We start from the raw sequence: 16,386 nt of genomic DNA on the forward strand, positions 1-16,386 counted from the left end.
TTATTATTTTATTATGATTATTATTATTTAAGTGGTAGATGATGAGCTTAGAAGCCAAATGATGCCAGGATGCCTTCAAAGAGATGGGGCAGGTAGGGTGGGAGCATCAGTAAGGCCAGCATCAGGCATGTCCCTGAGCCTCAGTCTTTCTCTGCTAAATGGGGATCATAACTATACTCGCCTCACAAAGTTGTGGGGGCATATTGGGGATGTGTGAAAAGAAGTGTCCAAATTTTGATAGATGAGAAAAAATTAAAATGTACGATCTGTATAGTCTTCAAAGGGCCATTTTTAGGGCTTTACAATATCCCTGTAGAGTTAGACTGAGATTAATATTTCCATTTGGCAGATGAGAAAACTGAGGTGCAGAGAGCTGAACTGACTGGCTCAGTGTCTTAAAACTTACAGAGCAGCACTGTCCAATAAAACCAATGCAAACCATATTTATAATTTGGAATTTGTTAGTAGCTGCATTAAAAAATAAGACCGTGAAATTAATTTTTAATACATTCTATTTAATTCAAAATAGTCAAATCTTATTTCAGCTTGTAGCACTAGCCATATTTCAAGGGGTCAACATAGTCATGTCTGACTAGTAGCTATCACTTAAGGCAGTATGGAATATTTATTAAGCACACACTAGGGCAATACATACATTTAAGACATAGGCCAAATATTTGAGAAAGTTTGCTTTCTGGGGCTGAGAAAATGGCCTTAAAAATATTTTATTTTTGGGGTACTTCCTTATAGAGACCCTCAGGAATCTACTGGACTATACTTTACATCTGTGAGAAAATTCCTAAATCATAAAGTTAGATATTTGGGTCCCATTAACCCATGTGCTTAAACTTCTGTTCCTCGTCTTGCTTCCCAGCTCTCTTGAAAATTACGGTCTTAGTCTTATGCAAGGATGAAATAATTTCAGAAAGACCCCACATCCCAATAGGGCCTAGGAAAATTGTCAACCAGAGCTGAGTGATTTTAGTTGGTGAACAATTTTTTAAAAATCAGTGACAAAAATACAGAGCTGCCTGGGGAATACAATGCCTGTTGGCTGAGATTAATGGCGAGATTAATAAATGGATTGCTTGATGAAAAGGCGCAAGAGAACAAAAACCAGTAGAGATTGTGGAGGAGGCTGCTTATTAATGAGCTGTCAGCCCAAAGAAAGTTCACGAAACTCTTCTGTGTTAAATGCAGCAGGGCTGGCACTTCTAATAAAAATTGGGGTCCTTCAGGAATTAATTACACCAGCCTTACAGCAAGAATTTGTGGAATTGCGAAACGGTAGTGGCACAGACCAGCACGGGCCGCTACTGCAAATGGAGAAGCTGCAGGAGAAACTAATCATTTTTTTCATTGATATGTAGGATATTGTAGTAGCATAATAGCCAGTCAGACACAAGGATGAATGATGTGGTCCAGATAGACACTGACTAATGAAAGGACACATACTTCAAGTTTGGAGTCACTTCACATTTCATATGTAAAATTCCCTCCTGGAATCTGATTTTCTCCTTATCCCGCATGCCTGCCACGAAGGAGTTCCAAATCATTTTCAGAGTGACTATATGAACGGCAGAGGGACTCTGCCATGATTTATCAAGTTATGCCTAGAGGGAGCATGGTATCCATTTATTACAAGTTGCTGCGATCTCCCTTACCCCCTCCATGAGTTTGGCTGGCCTGACAATACCTTCTCTTAATTAAAATTTGGTTTTGCCTTTGCCCAATGCAGCAGCCCAAAGGTATGCCATGACAAGACAGAGACTGTCTACGTTTGGGGCCTGATAACGCACGGTAGACATTGAAAGCTTCTCTCTTTTTGCTGTGAAGGTATAATGAAGGTATGCCTCTGTAATGTGTTTAGACCAAGGGTTCCCAGACAACCCATTCATCTCTTGGTCTCAAATTTCATAATTAACCATGTCGGTTCAGAACTAAATGTATTCCTGTTACAGCTGGGTAATTAAGGAGATTTCTGCTCACTGATTTATATGCCGGTTTTCTAAGAATGAGATAAAAATAAGAGGAGAGGAGAGAACAACTTTTGGTTGGTTTACATGAGAGTGTACTTTCTCCTTTGGAGTCTTAATGTAAACAACCAGGGATTATTTACCTTCTTAGAACTTTCTAGAACAGGGGCTGGGTTTTTTTTTTTTTTTTTAAAACTCCATTTCACTTGTACTAGGGTGATAAAATTTCTTGAGAGTGATTCCTTCAGTTGTGCCTAGACTTTATCATCCCCTTCCTTTTCCTTGTCACCCTGGAGTATTAGCCCATCCACCACACATCACTCTTTGACTTTTTAGACCCTCATAATCCACATGATACTTATCCTTTTGATTAAAACAACTTAATGGCCTTTTCACGAATAATTAATCTGCTGTCTTTTTACTTTCAGCTCCAGGCTTTTAACTTTAATGTTGAGTTATCCAGCCTGTGTTGCCTTTAAAGAGTTCCACTCCCTTTAGCCTCTTCCCCTGAAAGGTTTAATACCTCTTTAGAAACTTGTGTTTGCTGTATTCAGGTTTTTAAAAGGCTTCCAGATTACTCTCACATCCTTTCTGCTGTGTGTGAAGTGAATAGCTGTGCAGGAATCAGTGGGGTGAAATGAAAATTGTTTCAGATTCACATATTCTGTCATTTTGGAAAACATGAAGGCTTTCACTGAAAGCAAAAGGTAAACCGCCATTGCTTTTTGAAGAAATAACTGTATATCTTTTGTAATTATGTGTTTTTAACTCTGGATGTTTTTCTAACAGTGACAATTTATACCAAATGACCTCCCAGCTTGAATGCATGACCTGGAATCAGATGAACTTAGGAGCCACTTTAAAGGGGTAAGGTTTTCTCTGTTCCATGGCCCTTAAAAAATACACCTGCTTGAACCATTTTAAAGACGCTTATAACTCACGAAGAAAGTGCAGCTTTAGAATAGTCATGGCTCTATGTAGGATTAAGATACTTTCCTCCCTCCACCGGTTGGTGGCTTGTGGTCAATATTACATTTTTAGGACTATAAAGAGGAGATTTTTGTGTGTGTCTGGAATAAGTGAGTTGAGAATATTGAGATAATGCAATGTGGCCCTTACTTATTGAATGTTGTAGAGTTCTTCAAAATTGTGTCAACTCAACCTCATTTAATGTTTGTTTTGTCAATGATATCATGGATGTTAGCTATTACATTATCTTACTGAGAAATACTTGCAGTTTATAATGCCCAAGATCCAAATTTGTATTTGAATGATGATGATCTGCACACTGTAGAATAAGATGTGCTCACACCTGGTTGTACCAACAGGTTTTCTTCCTGTTTGATATATAGTCATAATAGGGAGAACACAGTATAGGCAGGGGAAATTCTTTGCACCTGAAAATTTAAAAAAGCAAACAGGTGGGACTTGCTTTCAACAGTACAAGAACTTCCTTTTCATTTTCCAGCAAGTCTAAGTTGATGGGTATTAGGATATGATTCTAGTCAAGCCCTTGTGATGCACCAGGTACTCTTCTAAGTCACTTCACTTAATCTACCTAACAACATTGTAAGGCTTAGGTATTGTCACTTGTTTTCCAAATAAGTAAATCAAGCTCAGAGACTTAAATAACTTCCCAAGTTCACATCATATTAAGTGGCAGAGCTGGGATTCCAAGTCCGGATCTAATTCCAAAGCAGAGGCTCTTTCCAGCCTCCATGTGCCGCCTTCCACCCCATCCACAGCTCCAGTGGCACTGGGGGCTAAGCTCAATACTTTGAACTAGACAACTAGCTTTGCATCTCTGTGTATTAGTGGCTTTTCATTGTATTCTGGGATCTGGGGGGCTTGCTAGAGCCACGCATGCTCCATTCCCCATTCCCCACCTCTTCTTCTCTTCTAGAGTTGCTGCTGGGAGCTCCAGCTCAGTGAAATGGACAGAAGGGCAGAGCAAGTGAGTGGACGATGCGATGAAGGCAAAGCCAATGATGTAGGCCTTGTTGACTGGCGCCTTGGGTGATGCAGGAATTAGGATTGACAGTGGGTAATCAGGGTAGCAGTTGGTGCAATGGGATGGGAAGAATCTCTCCCTCCCTCCCTCCCTCTCTCTCTCTCTGCCTCTTATTTATCATTGACATATTGTGGACAAAATGGAGGTGGTGACAATTCTCATCAACATACTCCTAGAAAACAACTTTTACAACGATGCCGCAGGAACCCTGCTCATTTCCTCTGGAATGTTTTACTAAATACGTTTGTGGTATTATACATAGTCCTCTTAGATCAGTCAGATCTTTCAGGCATACATGACTTTCTTTTTCTTTATTTGCTTTTAAATCTCTCAGGGAGAACTTAATTTTTACCCCAAGGCTTGCCAGAATTCTTGCAAAAACTTTTTTTTTTTTTCCATTCTCAAACATCTGTGACTTCCCAGCCCTATAGCCTGCACCCTGGGACATTTCTGTAGCTCTTTCTTTTGATTTTATTTTCTCTTCTGGAACCCCAGAACTGATCTTCCTCTTCTCATCCTTCTTTCGTTTGCTCAGTCCTGGCTTTTGAATCACCCTTCAGTGATCAGTAGAGTTATTTTTCAGTCTTCCAGGAGTTACTGGTAGATCCTTCTACCCACGTCCTCCCCCAATTTTTCTACTTTATCCAAATCTCACCTTTCTCTCTCTAGACCCAAAAGTAAAAAAGCCTATTGATTTGTAATTTTCCTCTCCACACTTCCATCCAAGGGGCTGCTGACAATTTTTAGCATTTTGTCCTTCAACTTGTCTGATGTCTTTTGACTTCTTGCTCTCACTGTTTCTTTCTGGAGCCTTTCCTTTTCTTCTGTCTCCCATTCTCAGAATTCAGAAGCTGTCCCCAGATTAAATGACAAGAACAGGCAGAACATGATTGTGAAGTGAGCAGTATGTTTCAATTTTTAAAATTTCTTCATGCTGGAGTACAGGGTTTGTTTGTTTGCTTGGTTACAAAAATGACAGATAAGGAATCTTGGCACGTGTTTGACTCAGGGTCTTTCCATAGTAGAGATAATTTTGATACCTTTAAACACATTGTATGAGTCACTTGCTGGGGAATCAGAAGCTATATTGTAAGGATGAAGCACAAAGTGATGTTTGTTTTGTTCAATCCTGTTTAAGGAAAAAAAACTAGAAGAGTTTTTATTGGTCTGGTACTTGCATTTTGGGAAGGGAGTTCTGAAACCAAAATGTATTTCTTGCACACTATTTTTATTCAGAGAGCTGAATGAAAAGGATAAGATATCTTTGATAGGTAGTCCTACAGAGAAGCAACTCTTTGGAGAGCAAAAAAAAAAGTTGCAGTTGTCTAACATACTAACATCTTCTTTCACACTGGATTTATCCCTTTAGAACATATTGTAAGTCAATGAATGTCTGTTTCCGTTTGTGATTTGTGCCATATATGGATGTTACCATTCTTGGGCCCTGTGTAAGGGGCTTTTGTATATTTCCTCTTTTGATCTCATGACAATCCTAGGATGAAATGGTATGTCCATCTTTCAGATGAAGAGGGTGGAGAGACTAAGCCACCTAATCCAAGTTCACATAGCAAGTAAGTGGCAGAGCCATGTTGGAACCCACTTCTCTCTGAGTCTAGGATCTGAGCCCTTGATCAGAGTGTCTTAAACTTTCTAGATAGTGACACTTTGAAAACATTTTGCACCAAGATCCAATATACACACATGCACACACACATACACATACATTTTCATAAACAGTGCTTACCTTTACTCCAACCTGTGCATGCTGATGTTTTTCTACTGTATTCCAGGTCATTTTTAAAAATGCTTCTTGGGATATGTAGATTGATTTTACAACCCACTGATGTGTCATGACCCACAGTTTGCCTCTCTTATGGTTCTTAAAAATGGCTACTCCTTAGCTCTTCTCTCTAAGCCCATGAACTGCCAAGAACTGAATCCAGTTGAATCTGTTATCCCAGTAGAAAATTGGGCTTTTGTCCGGGGGAGACACAATCTGGGTAGGGGTCATTCTTCTTTCTGATGCCAGATTCACTTACTTTTGTCATGGTATGAAAACACTGTTAATATGGAAAATACATTTAAATAAAGATATTCCATGAAGAAAGATAAATAACTGTTTTTTTATTTAAATCCACAGCTAGTGTGTTGCCACTGTTTAAATCAATGGTAAGAAAAATTATGGTGACACAATAGATATATAACAGAAAAACTGGAGGTCTGACTCCTGTTTTGCAGAAAAAAAGATAATTTTCATATCACTCATAAAAATGAGGCATTATCAATTTTTTTTATTAAAAAGATTGTGGACTTTAGAATAACCCTCATTTTAAATATTTGTTCACGTCTTTTTTCCTTGAAAATTTTACTAAAAAAAAAAACAAAACAAAACAGTGTTTTTTCCTATGTCCTAAGCAGGTCCTTGGAGACATCTTTCATTAGATGTCAGGGAGCAGTGTTATTACAATGGAGGGGATGGGATTTTAGGGAGAGCATGGGCAAGACGAGATGAAAACCTGATATAATGGGAAGAAGGGGATACTCTTGACCCTGATTTACTCCTCTTTCCTCCTCTCTTTATTCATTTTCTGATGTCTGTGTGCCCATTGAGATCAGAACTACTTTTATGACTTCAAATAGGAGAGTATTGTATTTCAATTTAAGTCAGAGAAGGTACTTTATGAACCCACTTTCTTAACTCTGACCCTTCTCATCAGTCACAGATGAAATTAGATTTTTTAAAGTGAGTCACTGGGAAAGAAAATTGCCAGGGAAAGCATTAGTCCACCTTTATGAATAATTCTGTTTATGGGGCCTTTGCATTGCCTGCTTTTTATTTCTTTAAAACCCTTTCCTGTGTGTTCTTAATGGCCGCTGATTTCCTAAAGCTGCTCAGAAGCCCCAGCTACTCTGTTAGTCTCTGTTTTGTCTCTTCTGAAGAAAATATCCTGCAAAATGGAGTAACACATCAACCTTGACTGTGGTCCAAGTTATTAAAACAAGGAAGAAGTCACTCTCTGGGGAGTTGGGCAGGGGGAGTGGGAAATCGAACACAATAGAAATGTTGAAGGAGTGCTGAGAAAAATGAATGTCCCTTTGCTGGTCCAAGAAGTTCACAGACTGTTGGGAACACACAGTATCTGACCTGTGGATGGTTGAAAGGAAAAACGAAACACTCACGATGAGTGATGGATGTATGGTGAAAACAAAGCTGTGCGTTTTGGTAGGGCCAAGGCTGTCGAATCTGGAGAAAATCCCCACTAGACATGGTCTCATCCCTGAGAACCTGTGCCAAAAGAGATAACTGTCTTCTCTGGCTGGGAGTTCCAACACACAGCCCAGCACCTTCCCATTCCAGCTCATAAACATAAGGTACTCGTCCAAGAGATTTACTTCTTGAAAATAGATGGCCTGCTTTTAAGTGGCTCCTGGAGCTTAGGATGCAGAATGAAGGTGGAGAGAAGCAGTTCTGTGAATATCAGCATTCCTGAGTAAATATTCCTCCAGCTTCACCCCCAGCAAAACTTGGTTAATTTCTCCTTTTAAATGGTTACCTTTATGCCAGGGAAAATGGTTCTTTGCCTTGACTTGAACTTCACTGGGATCTGTTAGCCGTACTGCCAGGACAAACCTGGGGCTCCTGGGTCAGCAGGATGGGGATGGAGGCTGATCTTGAGTTGTGTCTCCTGTTCCCTGCATCTAGAGCAGACTTGCTTCTTTGTCCTCACTTCTCACTTCCTTCCCACTTCTTTCTTCTGCATTGCCTCCTTTGCTGTTTGCCTTTCCCACCTTTTCTCTTTGGGCATGTATTCAGTTAATATATTTAAATTTTTTTTTAATTTATTGAAGTAATGTGTACAAATTATAGAACATTTAGAAAATACAACTATAAAAGGAAGGAAATTAACCCCACCCCCAGTATTAACTACTGTTATTTTATGTTGCATACACTTTAAGACATTTTTCTATGCATATATATACATTTGTATCCTTTTCTTTTTTATAACAAATGATTGGGCTTCAGCTTTTGTAGGCCATTGCAAAGTTCTGTGTTTCAATCATCAAGAGAGCATTTTTGAAAATATTCTCAATTTCATTTAAATACTTCCTTTAAAAATCTATTTTGAGCTGGGGCGCCTGGTTGGCTCAGTTTGTTAAGTATCCGACTTCACCTCAGGTCATGATCTCACCATTCATGAGTTCAAGCCCCACATTGGGGTCTCTGCTGTCAGCACAGAATCGGCTTTGGATCCTCTGTCCCCCTCTTTCTCTGCCCCTCCCCCATGACCCCCATGTGTCTCTCAAAAATAAAATAAAACTAAAAAAATATTTTGGCCTTTATAGGCATCATCACCACATTATGTTTCTAACTATTTTACTTTTAAGCAAGGAGTTATTTTCATCTTGGAAAAGTGAGGGAAAATGACAGTTTTGTTTAGATCAGGAGAAGAAAGAGGTCAAGCAGGAAAGATAGAAAAGGAAAGTGGTTGTGAAGGGGTCCAAGATGGACTCAGCACAAGAAGATAACATCGGAGTCCAGCCTGTCGATAAAGGTGTGTGTGTGTGTGTGTGTGTGTGTGTGTGTGTGTGTGTGTGATGGATGTTGGAGAGGGAGAGTTACATTATCATTTACCCAAGAAAAAAATCTTAACCTCCAACTAGGAAAACATTGACATGGAAGCTATGCTGGTAAAAAGTCATCCATATAAATGCTTCTCTGAAGTGAGGGGCTATTGGATATATTAGGAGGGGTTTTTTTTCTTATTAAAAGTGAAAATTTTCATTTATTCTAACTTTATTTCTTTTTAAATTTCAAAATGTTTATTAAACTTTTTAAAATGTTTATTTACTTTTGAAAGAGACAGACCATGAGCAAGGAGGGGCAGAGAGTGAGGGAGACACAGAATCCAAAGCAGGCTTCAGGCTCTGAGCTGTCAGCATAGATCCTGCTGTGGGGCTCGAACCCACAAACTATAAGATCATGACCTGAGCTGAAGTCAGATGCTTAACTGACTGAGCCACTCAGTCACCCCATTTTCTAGCTTTCTAACTAGAATTTCTAACTCTTCATTTTAAAAGCAAAGCCACAGGTATAATGTTCTTAAGGCTAAGATGGTGCTTGATCAAAATGAAAACAACTTTCCTCTCCTTGACCATAAAAGTAACACAGGCTTACTTATGTATTTAAAAATTCAGGCCAATACCAAAACATTATAGAGGAGAAAAGGTACCTGTTCTCTCACCACCCCACAATAACTAATTTTTCAACATATTGGGGTGAGTTTGTATCTGCAGAGAGAAACTCCTGGAAACATTTACTGAACTAGTAACGGTAGTTGTCTATGGAATGATTAGAGGGAAAGAGGGAAATAGACAGGTGTAGGAGATCCTAGAAGGAAATAAATGGGAAGCACTTGTACAAAGACACTTCCGTGGAGTTTTGCTGCAAAAATGAACAAAGAAATGGGGTTCTAGCTCAATGAGGTTAGAATGTCAGGACAGGGTGTTTACTTATAATTTTGCTTTATTTTACTTATTTATATTTAGAGAGAAGTACCGACGTGCTTATTTACCAATGAGAATGACCAAGACGAGGGAAAAAGTTGTTGGTGGGAGAGGATAGAATTGCTAGAACAGCGAGTGTCCTCAGAGAGAAGAGGCTCCATGGGAAAGTGATGGCTGGTTAGCTAAGAGCTGGGATAGTTCATCTAGTACCATTGATTTGCAAGGTTTCTTTGATGATAAGAATATTAACCCTTTGTATGACATATGCACTCTAAGTATTTTCTTTGGTTTGTCTTTAAACTCTTTTAATGGTTTTATCTTTTCCTGGCAGAAATTTTTGTTTTTATGGTAAAAATTATCAATTTTACTTCTACTGTTTCAAGTTTTTGGCTTTTATATGATGCCAAAAAGATTTTTTTTTCCCATCAAGGCACCTGGGTGTTTCAGTCAGTTAAGTGTCTGACTCTTGATTTCAGCTCAGGTCATGATATCACGTCTCATGGGATCAAGCCTGCATCGGGCTCTGTGCTGACAGCATGGAGCTTGCTTGGGATTCTCTCTCCGTCTCTCTCTGCCCCTCCCAATTCACATGCTTGCACGTGCACTCTCTCTCTCTCTCAAAATAAATAAGCTTAAAAAATTCTTTAAAAGATTTTTGCCACCTCAATTTTTAAAATTTAATTATTTATTAGTATTTTTTAGTTTATTTTTAAATTTATGTTCCTAGATTAAATTTTTTAAAATGTTTATTTTTGAGAGAGACAGAGAGACAGATTATGAGCAGGGGAAGGGCAGAGGAAGAGGGAGACATAGAATTTGAAGCAGTCCCCAGGCTCTGAGCTGTCAGCACAAGCCCAGTGTGGAGCTTGACCTCAAGAACTGTGAGATGATGACCTGAGCCGAAGTTGAATGCTCAACCGAATAAGCCACCCAGGTGCCCCTTACCTTTCTACAATTAAACATTTAGTTCATCTTGCATTTATTTATTTGGCAATTTTGATTCCACCTTGATTTGTTTCTAGAGGACTAGTCAGTGTCCCTAAACTATTTTTGAATAATCCAGTCTTTCCTCATTAACCTCAGATATTACCTTTATCAATTCTTGGATCCTGTCAAATTCTGTGGGTCCATTTCTAGACTCTACTCTCTTCTTTTGATCAGTCTGGTTCTTTTTGTCAAGTATCAGACTGTTTTCTTTGCTATAATGTTATAGTGTGTTTAAATATCTGGTAGAAAAGTTTACTAGCATTGTAGATGCCAATTAGATTTCAAACTAATTCTGGCTCTTATCTCTCATTTATTCTTCACAATGAATTTTAGATTTACCTTGTTATTTCAAAGTCTTATCAATATTGTTCATTAATTGTGACAAATGCACTTATATTAATGCAAGATATGAATCAGAGAGGAACCTGGATATGAGATATATGGCAACTATCTGTATTATTGAGAAATTTTCCTGTATATGTAAACAATTCTAAAATAAAAAGTTTACTTTTAAGTCTTAATTAGAATTTTGAATGGATTGTTTAGAAATTAATTTTGGGAGCACCTGAGTGGCTCAGTCAGTTGAGCATCTGACCCTTGATCTCAGCTTGGGTCTTGATCTTAGGGTCATGAGTTTAAGCCCTGTGTTGGGCTCTATGCTGGGCCTGGAGCCTACTTAACAAAAGTAATTTTGGAGATGATTGACTTTCGAAAAAGAACTAATCCTTTCTTCAAGAATATGGGTGACATTCCTCAACATTTTTTCAAGTATTGTACTGTGTCCGATGTCTCTATTTTGAATTTCTTCCTTTTCAAGACTTTTAGCAGTAATGCTTTTGGCTTCAAAATCTCTTTGAGAATGAGTGTGATTCCATGAACATATTACAAAGATTCTCCTTTGTTTCTTCACCTTGAAATCTTTTGTTGTGTTACTAATGTTTGTTTGGAGAGTGGGGCCTGTGAAAAAGATAATTATGCACACTCTTCACACCTGCAAGCCTCCATTTCAACTGGAGAAGCAGAGGACATTTATTTTTGAGAGAGAGAGACAGAACACGAGTAGGGGAGGGGCAGAGAGAGAGGGAGACACAGAATCTGAAGCAGTCTCCAGGCTCTGAGCTGTCAGTACAGAGCCCGACTGGGGGCTCAAACCTATGAACCGTGAGATCATGACCTGAACCGAAGTCCGATGCTTAACCAGCTGAGCTACCCAGAGGCCCCTAATTTTTTTTAATGTTTATTTATTTACTTTTGAGAGAGAGAGAGAGAGAAAGAGAGAGAGAGAGAGAAGCATACAAACATTGAGGAAAGGCAGAGAGAGAAGGAGAGAATCCCAAACAGGCTCCACACTGTCAGTGCAGTGCCTGACTCAGGCTGGAACTCATGAACCTTGAGATCATGAGCTGGGTGATTAACCGACTGAGCCACCCAGGCACCCCAGGGGACATCTAGTCTTAAGAGCACTGTGTTTAATCCTAGAGTTTTAGGGAGGATAATTTTTTTTGAAGTAATTGAGCATAGCTGAGTAAAATTTTCAGATTCAAGAGCATGTAAACTAGCTGGATAAGAGCCTTTAGGAATCCAGGCTGAAAAGATCCTATTCCATCTTTTCCTGTTAGGTTTGTCTCTGTGTGGATCTGGGACACCCTAGTAGCAGTTTGTGGCCGTAGAGCCAAAGCACCGATAGTAGTAAACCCAGTGAGTTAGATGAAATTGAGATTCTGATGAACTATCTCCTCTATGCCAGACACATGTAAGGAGAGATCAGATATTTCTTACATGGTCTAAATGAGGTGGTCTATGAAAATATAGTTCCTGTGTTTGTGTGTGTTGAAGTAGGAATGAAAGTCCCACCTAAAAATACTTTTCCAAATGGTAGGGCCCAGTAAAATTATGGCGTTTTTGCACATTTTTGTTCTCTCCAAACAGTTGTGAGAAACTGGATTCAAATATTTAAAATATGTCTTAGCTCTGCTCTGAGTGTTAAATAAAAGGGAAAAGGTCAGTCGGAGGAGGTTTGTGTGCCATTTCAAGTGGTGAGAAAAGCTTGATGGTTCATAAGGACTGATTTATACAAGCCTTGCTGTCAGGCTGTTATCCACTCAGCCTGTGTCCCCTGTTAAGTAGCGGTTGATGACAAGGTGGGAAGTGAAGACATAGGAACCAGGACTATAAAGAAACTTTCAAAAGAGGAATACAAACTAGGTTTTAGTAATGATAACATGGTTGAAACAAGTAGGCATCTTCCAAAGGATAGTGCTTTGAAGGGACCATTACTCATTCATAGATACCATGTTTTGAGAACTTTGCTGAAACAATAAATCCAATTACTTTTAGGTAACTGCTAGATTATGTATGAGTCAAGACTTTTTCTCTAGCAGGTGGCAGAATCCCAGTTGTAACTGGCATCGATCAAAGGATAGATTTAAATTCGGCAGCTTATTGTATTGTATTTTTTAAAGTTTATTTATTTATTTTGAAATAAGAAGAGAGAGAAAGAGGGAGAGTGAGAGAGAGCCAGGGAGGGGCAGAAAGACAGAGAATATCCCAAGCAAGCTCTGTGCAGACATGGGGCTCAAACCCATGAACCATGAGATCATGACCTGAGCCTAAGTAGGACCCTTTACTGACTGAGCCACCCAGGCACCTTTTACTATGTTGTATTTTAAAACTCCATGTCTGGATTCAGGGCCTCAGATGGCGTCATTAGGACATGGTTTCATTGTCACTTGTCTCTGCTGTTTTCTGTGCTGGCTGCCTTCTCAGACAGGCTCTCTCCATTGTGGCAAAAATAGCTCTAGTTTTTGGCAATTACAACCTCAAAAGGAGAATACCTCTCTATTGGTTCTTCTCCAGCAAAAGACCCAGGGAAGTTTCTGATTGGCCTGGTCCTGAGCATGTCCTTGCCCCTGGAGCCTGAGGGTACTATTAGACAAGAAGGATGGTTTCCTAGAAAGGAAAAGAGCTCTGTTTCCAGAGGAAGGTAGGATGGATGTGGAGTGGGCAGAACAAGAGCTACTCAAAAGAGGATTAAAACAAAGTTAATAAAAGTGGGGTGAGCCCTCTTCCCTTCCAGATAACATGTGGAGCCGGATACCATAGGGACGTATGAGACCTGGATAGAAAATAAAATGAAGGATGGCGCAGGGGAGAAGCCTTCTTTCTAATGCTCATGGGAAATGTGTTCATTAAAAGGTACATTCGACTTACTGTAGTTACTTTTCAGCTAAAAGTGACATCACATAGGGGAGCCTGGGTGGCTTAGTTGGTTAAGCATTTGACTTCAGCTCAGGTCATGATCTCATGGTTTGTGAGTTCAAGCCTCACATCAGGCTGTCTGTTGTCAGCAGCCTCTCACCTCTATCACTCCCCTGTTCATGCTCTCTCTCTCTCCCTCTCAAAAAAAAATCTTTTTTTAAAAAAAGTGACACAAACTATATTATGTTTTTGGTAAAAGTCAAAATGCATCTTTTTCTTGAGATCTGAACTGAAATGAAATACCTGAACGGAGGAGGAAGACAAATATACTTCAGAGGAAATTTTATACCCATGATTCATCAGATTGTGAACATTATTATTTTTTTTAACTCCATCAACTTTAACTTAGTTGTTTTATTTTTAGGTTCTACTTTCTGTGCTCGATTCATAAAAGAAACATATATATTGCTTACTCTTTCCCATTATATTCACAGGAACAGAATAATCCTTTGCTTTGGCCTTTTATATACCCGTTGATTTGCTGTATTCCCACTATAAAAGATGAAATCACATGAAAAGAGAACGGCTGGGTGGCATTGCTAATGATGTTTGCACAGAATTTTATTCAAATATTGCCCTCAGCACATCACATTCAGGCAGAGAATAAAACAGCGTTCATGTTGAGCTCGAGGTGGTTGTGTTGCATGGTCACCACCTCTGACTATGTGCAGAAAGAGGATTCAGTATGTATTCATTTTCCCAAGTCACATCTTCTAAGTGGATGGGAAAGTGAGTTCTGAAATTGTTCTGGCTACAGGGAAATTAGGTTTTCACTCAGCAAAGCTTTTAAACGTAAGCATTCTGGTGTGACCACTAAGGCTTCCTAGGTAAAGTTTCTGCTCTTTTGGCTCTGAGTCCTCTAGTTAAAGTTCCACTATCTCTGTGCATGGTGTATCCTTGTGAACGCTAAGCATTTGTGCAGATGCTTATTATTTCTTTGGGCTTGATTTTACTTTGTTCGTTGTCCTCCCTTAAGCCCTCTCACCCCCACCCCCTTTTTTTTTTTTATTTCTTTTCTCATGGTATTGATAATGCTGGAGATAGCACATCACTTGGCTGGTAGAATATCTCACAATCTGGATTCAGCAGATTGCTTCCTTTTACAGTTTTTTAACTTTGGACCTCCATCCCTTCCCCTGGATTTCATATAAATAGGTAGTTAGATCTAGAGGCTTGATTAGACTTGGTCCTTCCTTCCTTCCTTCCTTCCTTCCTTCCTTCCTCCCTCCCTCCCTTCTTCCTTCCTTCCTTCCTTCCTTTCTTCCTTCCTTCCTTCCTTCTTTCCTTCACAACAATAACTGAAGATTGGTGTGTTCAGCTTCACCTCTTGTGTTTAACCTTTAAAGAGGCACTTTATGAACATGGTTCCAGTGCTCTTTTCCCTCAAAAGTGGTGCACAAGACAGGGGTGACGGTTTTCAAGGCTTGCAGCAAAGTTTATTTTCAACACCAAAAAGAATCAAGCATTTGACGGTCTCACATATAAGCCTGAGTATCAAGGATGGACAGAGACGAGAGGTTGATGGGTAAATTCCATTTTCTGGATATGCAAGAGTCTGGAGTTTTCCCAGGTGCTTTCCTTCAACCAGATTAACTCTGCAGAGGTGAGAAGACAGAGGTGAGGATAGGGGGCTGCCTACCTGCCCAAGGACTAGAGGTGGAAGAGAGAAGTCACAGGTGGAGTTTTCCCTTTTTTGAATATTTATATCAAATGTTATTTACCTTCAAAAGTCTCTTTTCTTTCTTTTGTTCCCCCCCCCCCCAATCTTTTTTTTTAAACCTCTTCTGTTGATAAGGGATTTCAGGGAAGCTCTGGTTTTCTTCATCTGTAAAACCTCAATTCCTTTTTATTAATCTTCTTGTGCCTGTGGAATATCAAAATTAATCATTTCTAAAGAAGCTACTCTTCTAACATTAAGGTTTTTTTCTGGGCCAAACCTCAATGTACAAGTTTTTAGCATGAAGAGGGCTCATAATTTGTGTTCTATGAAGGACATTTTTCTCTTTTTGTGAACTTTCTAAGGACACGTGTTTATGTATTTTAAAGCTGTCTAGGAAAAGCAGACTTTCTCAGGATGCGTTTTTATGCATTTTAAAGCTGTTTAGGAAAATGCACAGTCCACACCTCCACCAAGAATAAAGTCATGAGGTACATGCTCTACTAATAACTGTTTCTCCTTAGTGTACTTACCCAGTTATGTGGAAAATATTTTCTTTGTAGAAATTGTGCTCAGTTTTGAGTGCTCTGTCACATATAAGCAGGCCATTTTTGTCATAGTTGGCTCTGTGTTTTCTTTATATCAAAATAAATATCGTGCCTCAGAACAGAAGCTGGAGTATATTGAAGGGTGAGTGTCTTGAACTTGTTCTTCCTCACTGCTCCTCTTCTCTTATTCTACCCACTCCCATGACATGTTTAAGCCTTCAGCGTGCCTAATTTCATTCATACCGCTGGAGGAAAGAGCTGGGAATTAGTCCAGTGTCACGACGATAGACGTGAACGCAAGATGGGGTTCTACCATCAGAATTGTCTAGCTAGTTTTAAAGGAAGAAGAGCTGCACTGTCCTGCATTCAGTCCCCATCCCTGCCACTTGCCATCTGTGTGACTTTGGGCAGATAACTCAATGTCTTCTTAAGTCTCAATTTTCT

General features: G+C 39.4%; 1 protein-coding gene across 2 annotated transcripts in view; it reads left to right on the forward strand.

Annotated features, from left to right (window-relative positions):
- Nucleotides 1-16,386, forward strand: part of WT1 (WT1 transcription factor) — a 47,725-nt gene that overhangs the window by 14,560 nt on the left and 16,779 nt on the right. The window contains exons 2-3 of one of the 2 annotated variants that reach the window (XM_039233372.1): nt 2,766-2,843; nt 3,880-3,930. In XM_039233372.1, coding sequence (XP_039089303.1) covers nt 2,782-2,843; nt 3,880-3,930 — 113 coding nt within the window. In that variant the 5' untranslated portion in view covers nt 2,766-2,781. The remainder of the gene's footprint in view (nt 1-2,765; nt 2,844-3,879; nt 3,931-16,386) is intronic. The other variant, XM_039233371.1, reaches the window with a different exon arrangement.

Source organism: Hyaena hyaena, unplaced genomic scaffold (genome assembly GCF_003009895.1).
Source record: "Hyaena hyaena isolate Hyena2069 unplaced genomic scaffold, ASM300989v1 scaffold_74, whole genome shotgun sequence".
Classification (NCBI taxonomy): domain Eukaryota; kingdom Metazoa; phylum Chordata; class Mammalia; order Carnivora; family Hyaenidae; genus Hyaena; species Hyaena hyaena.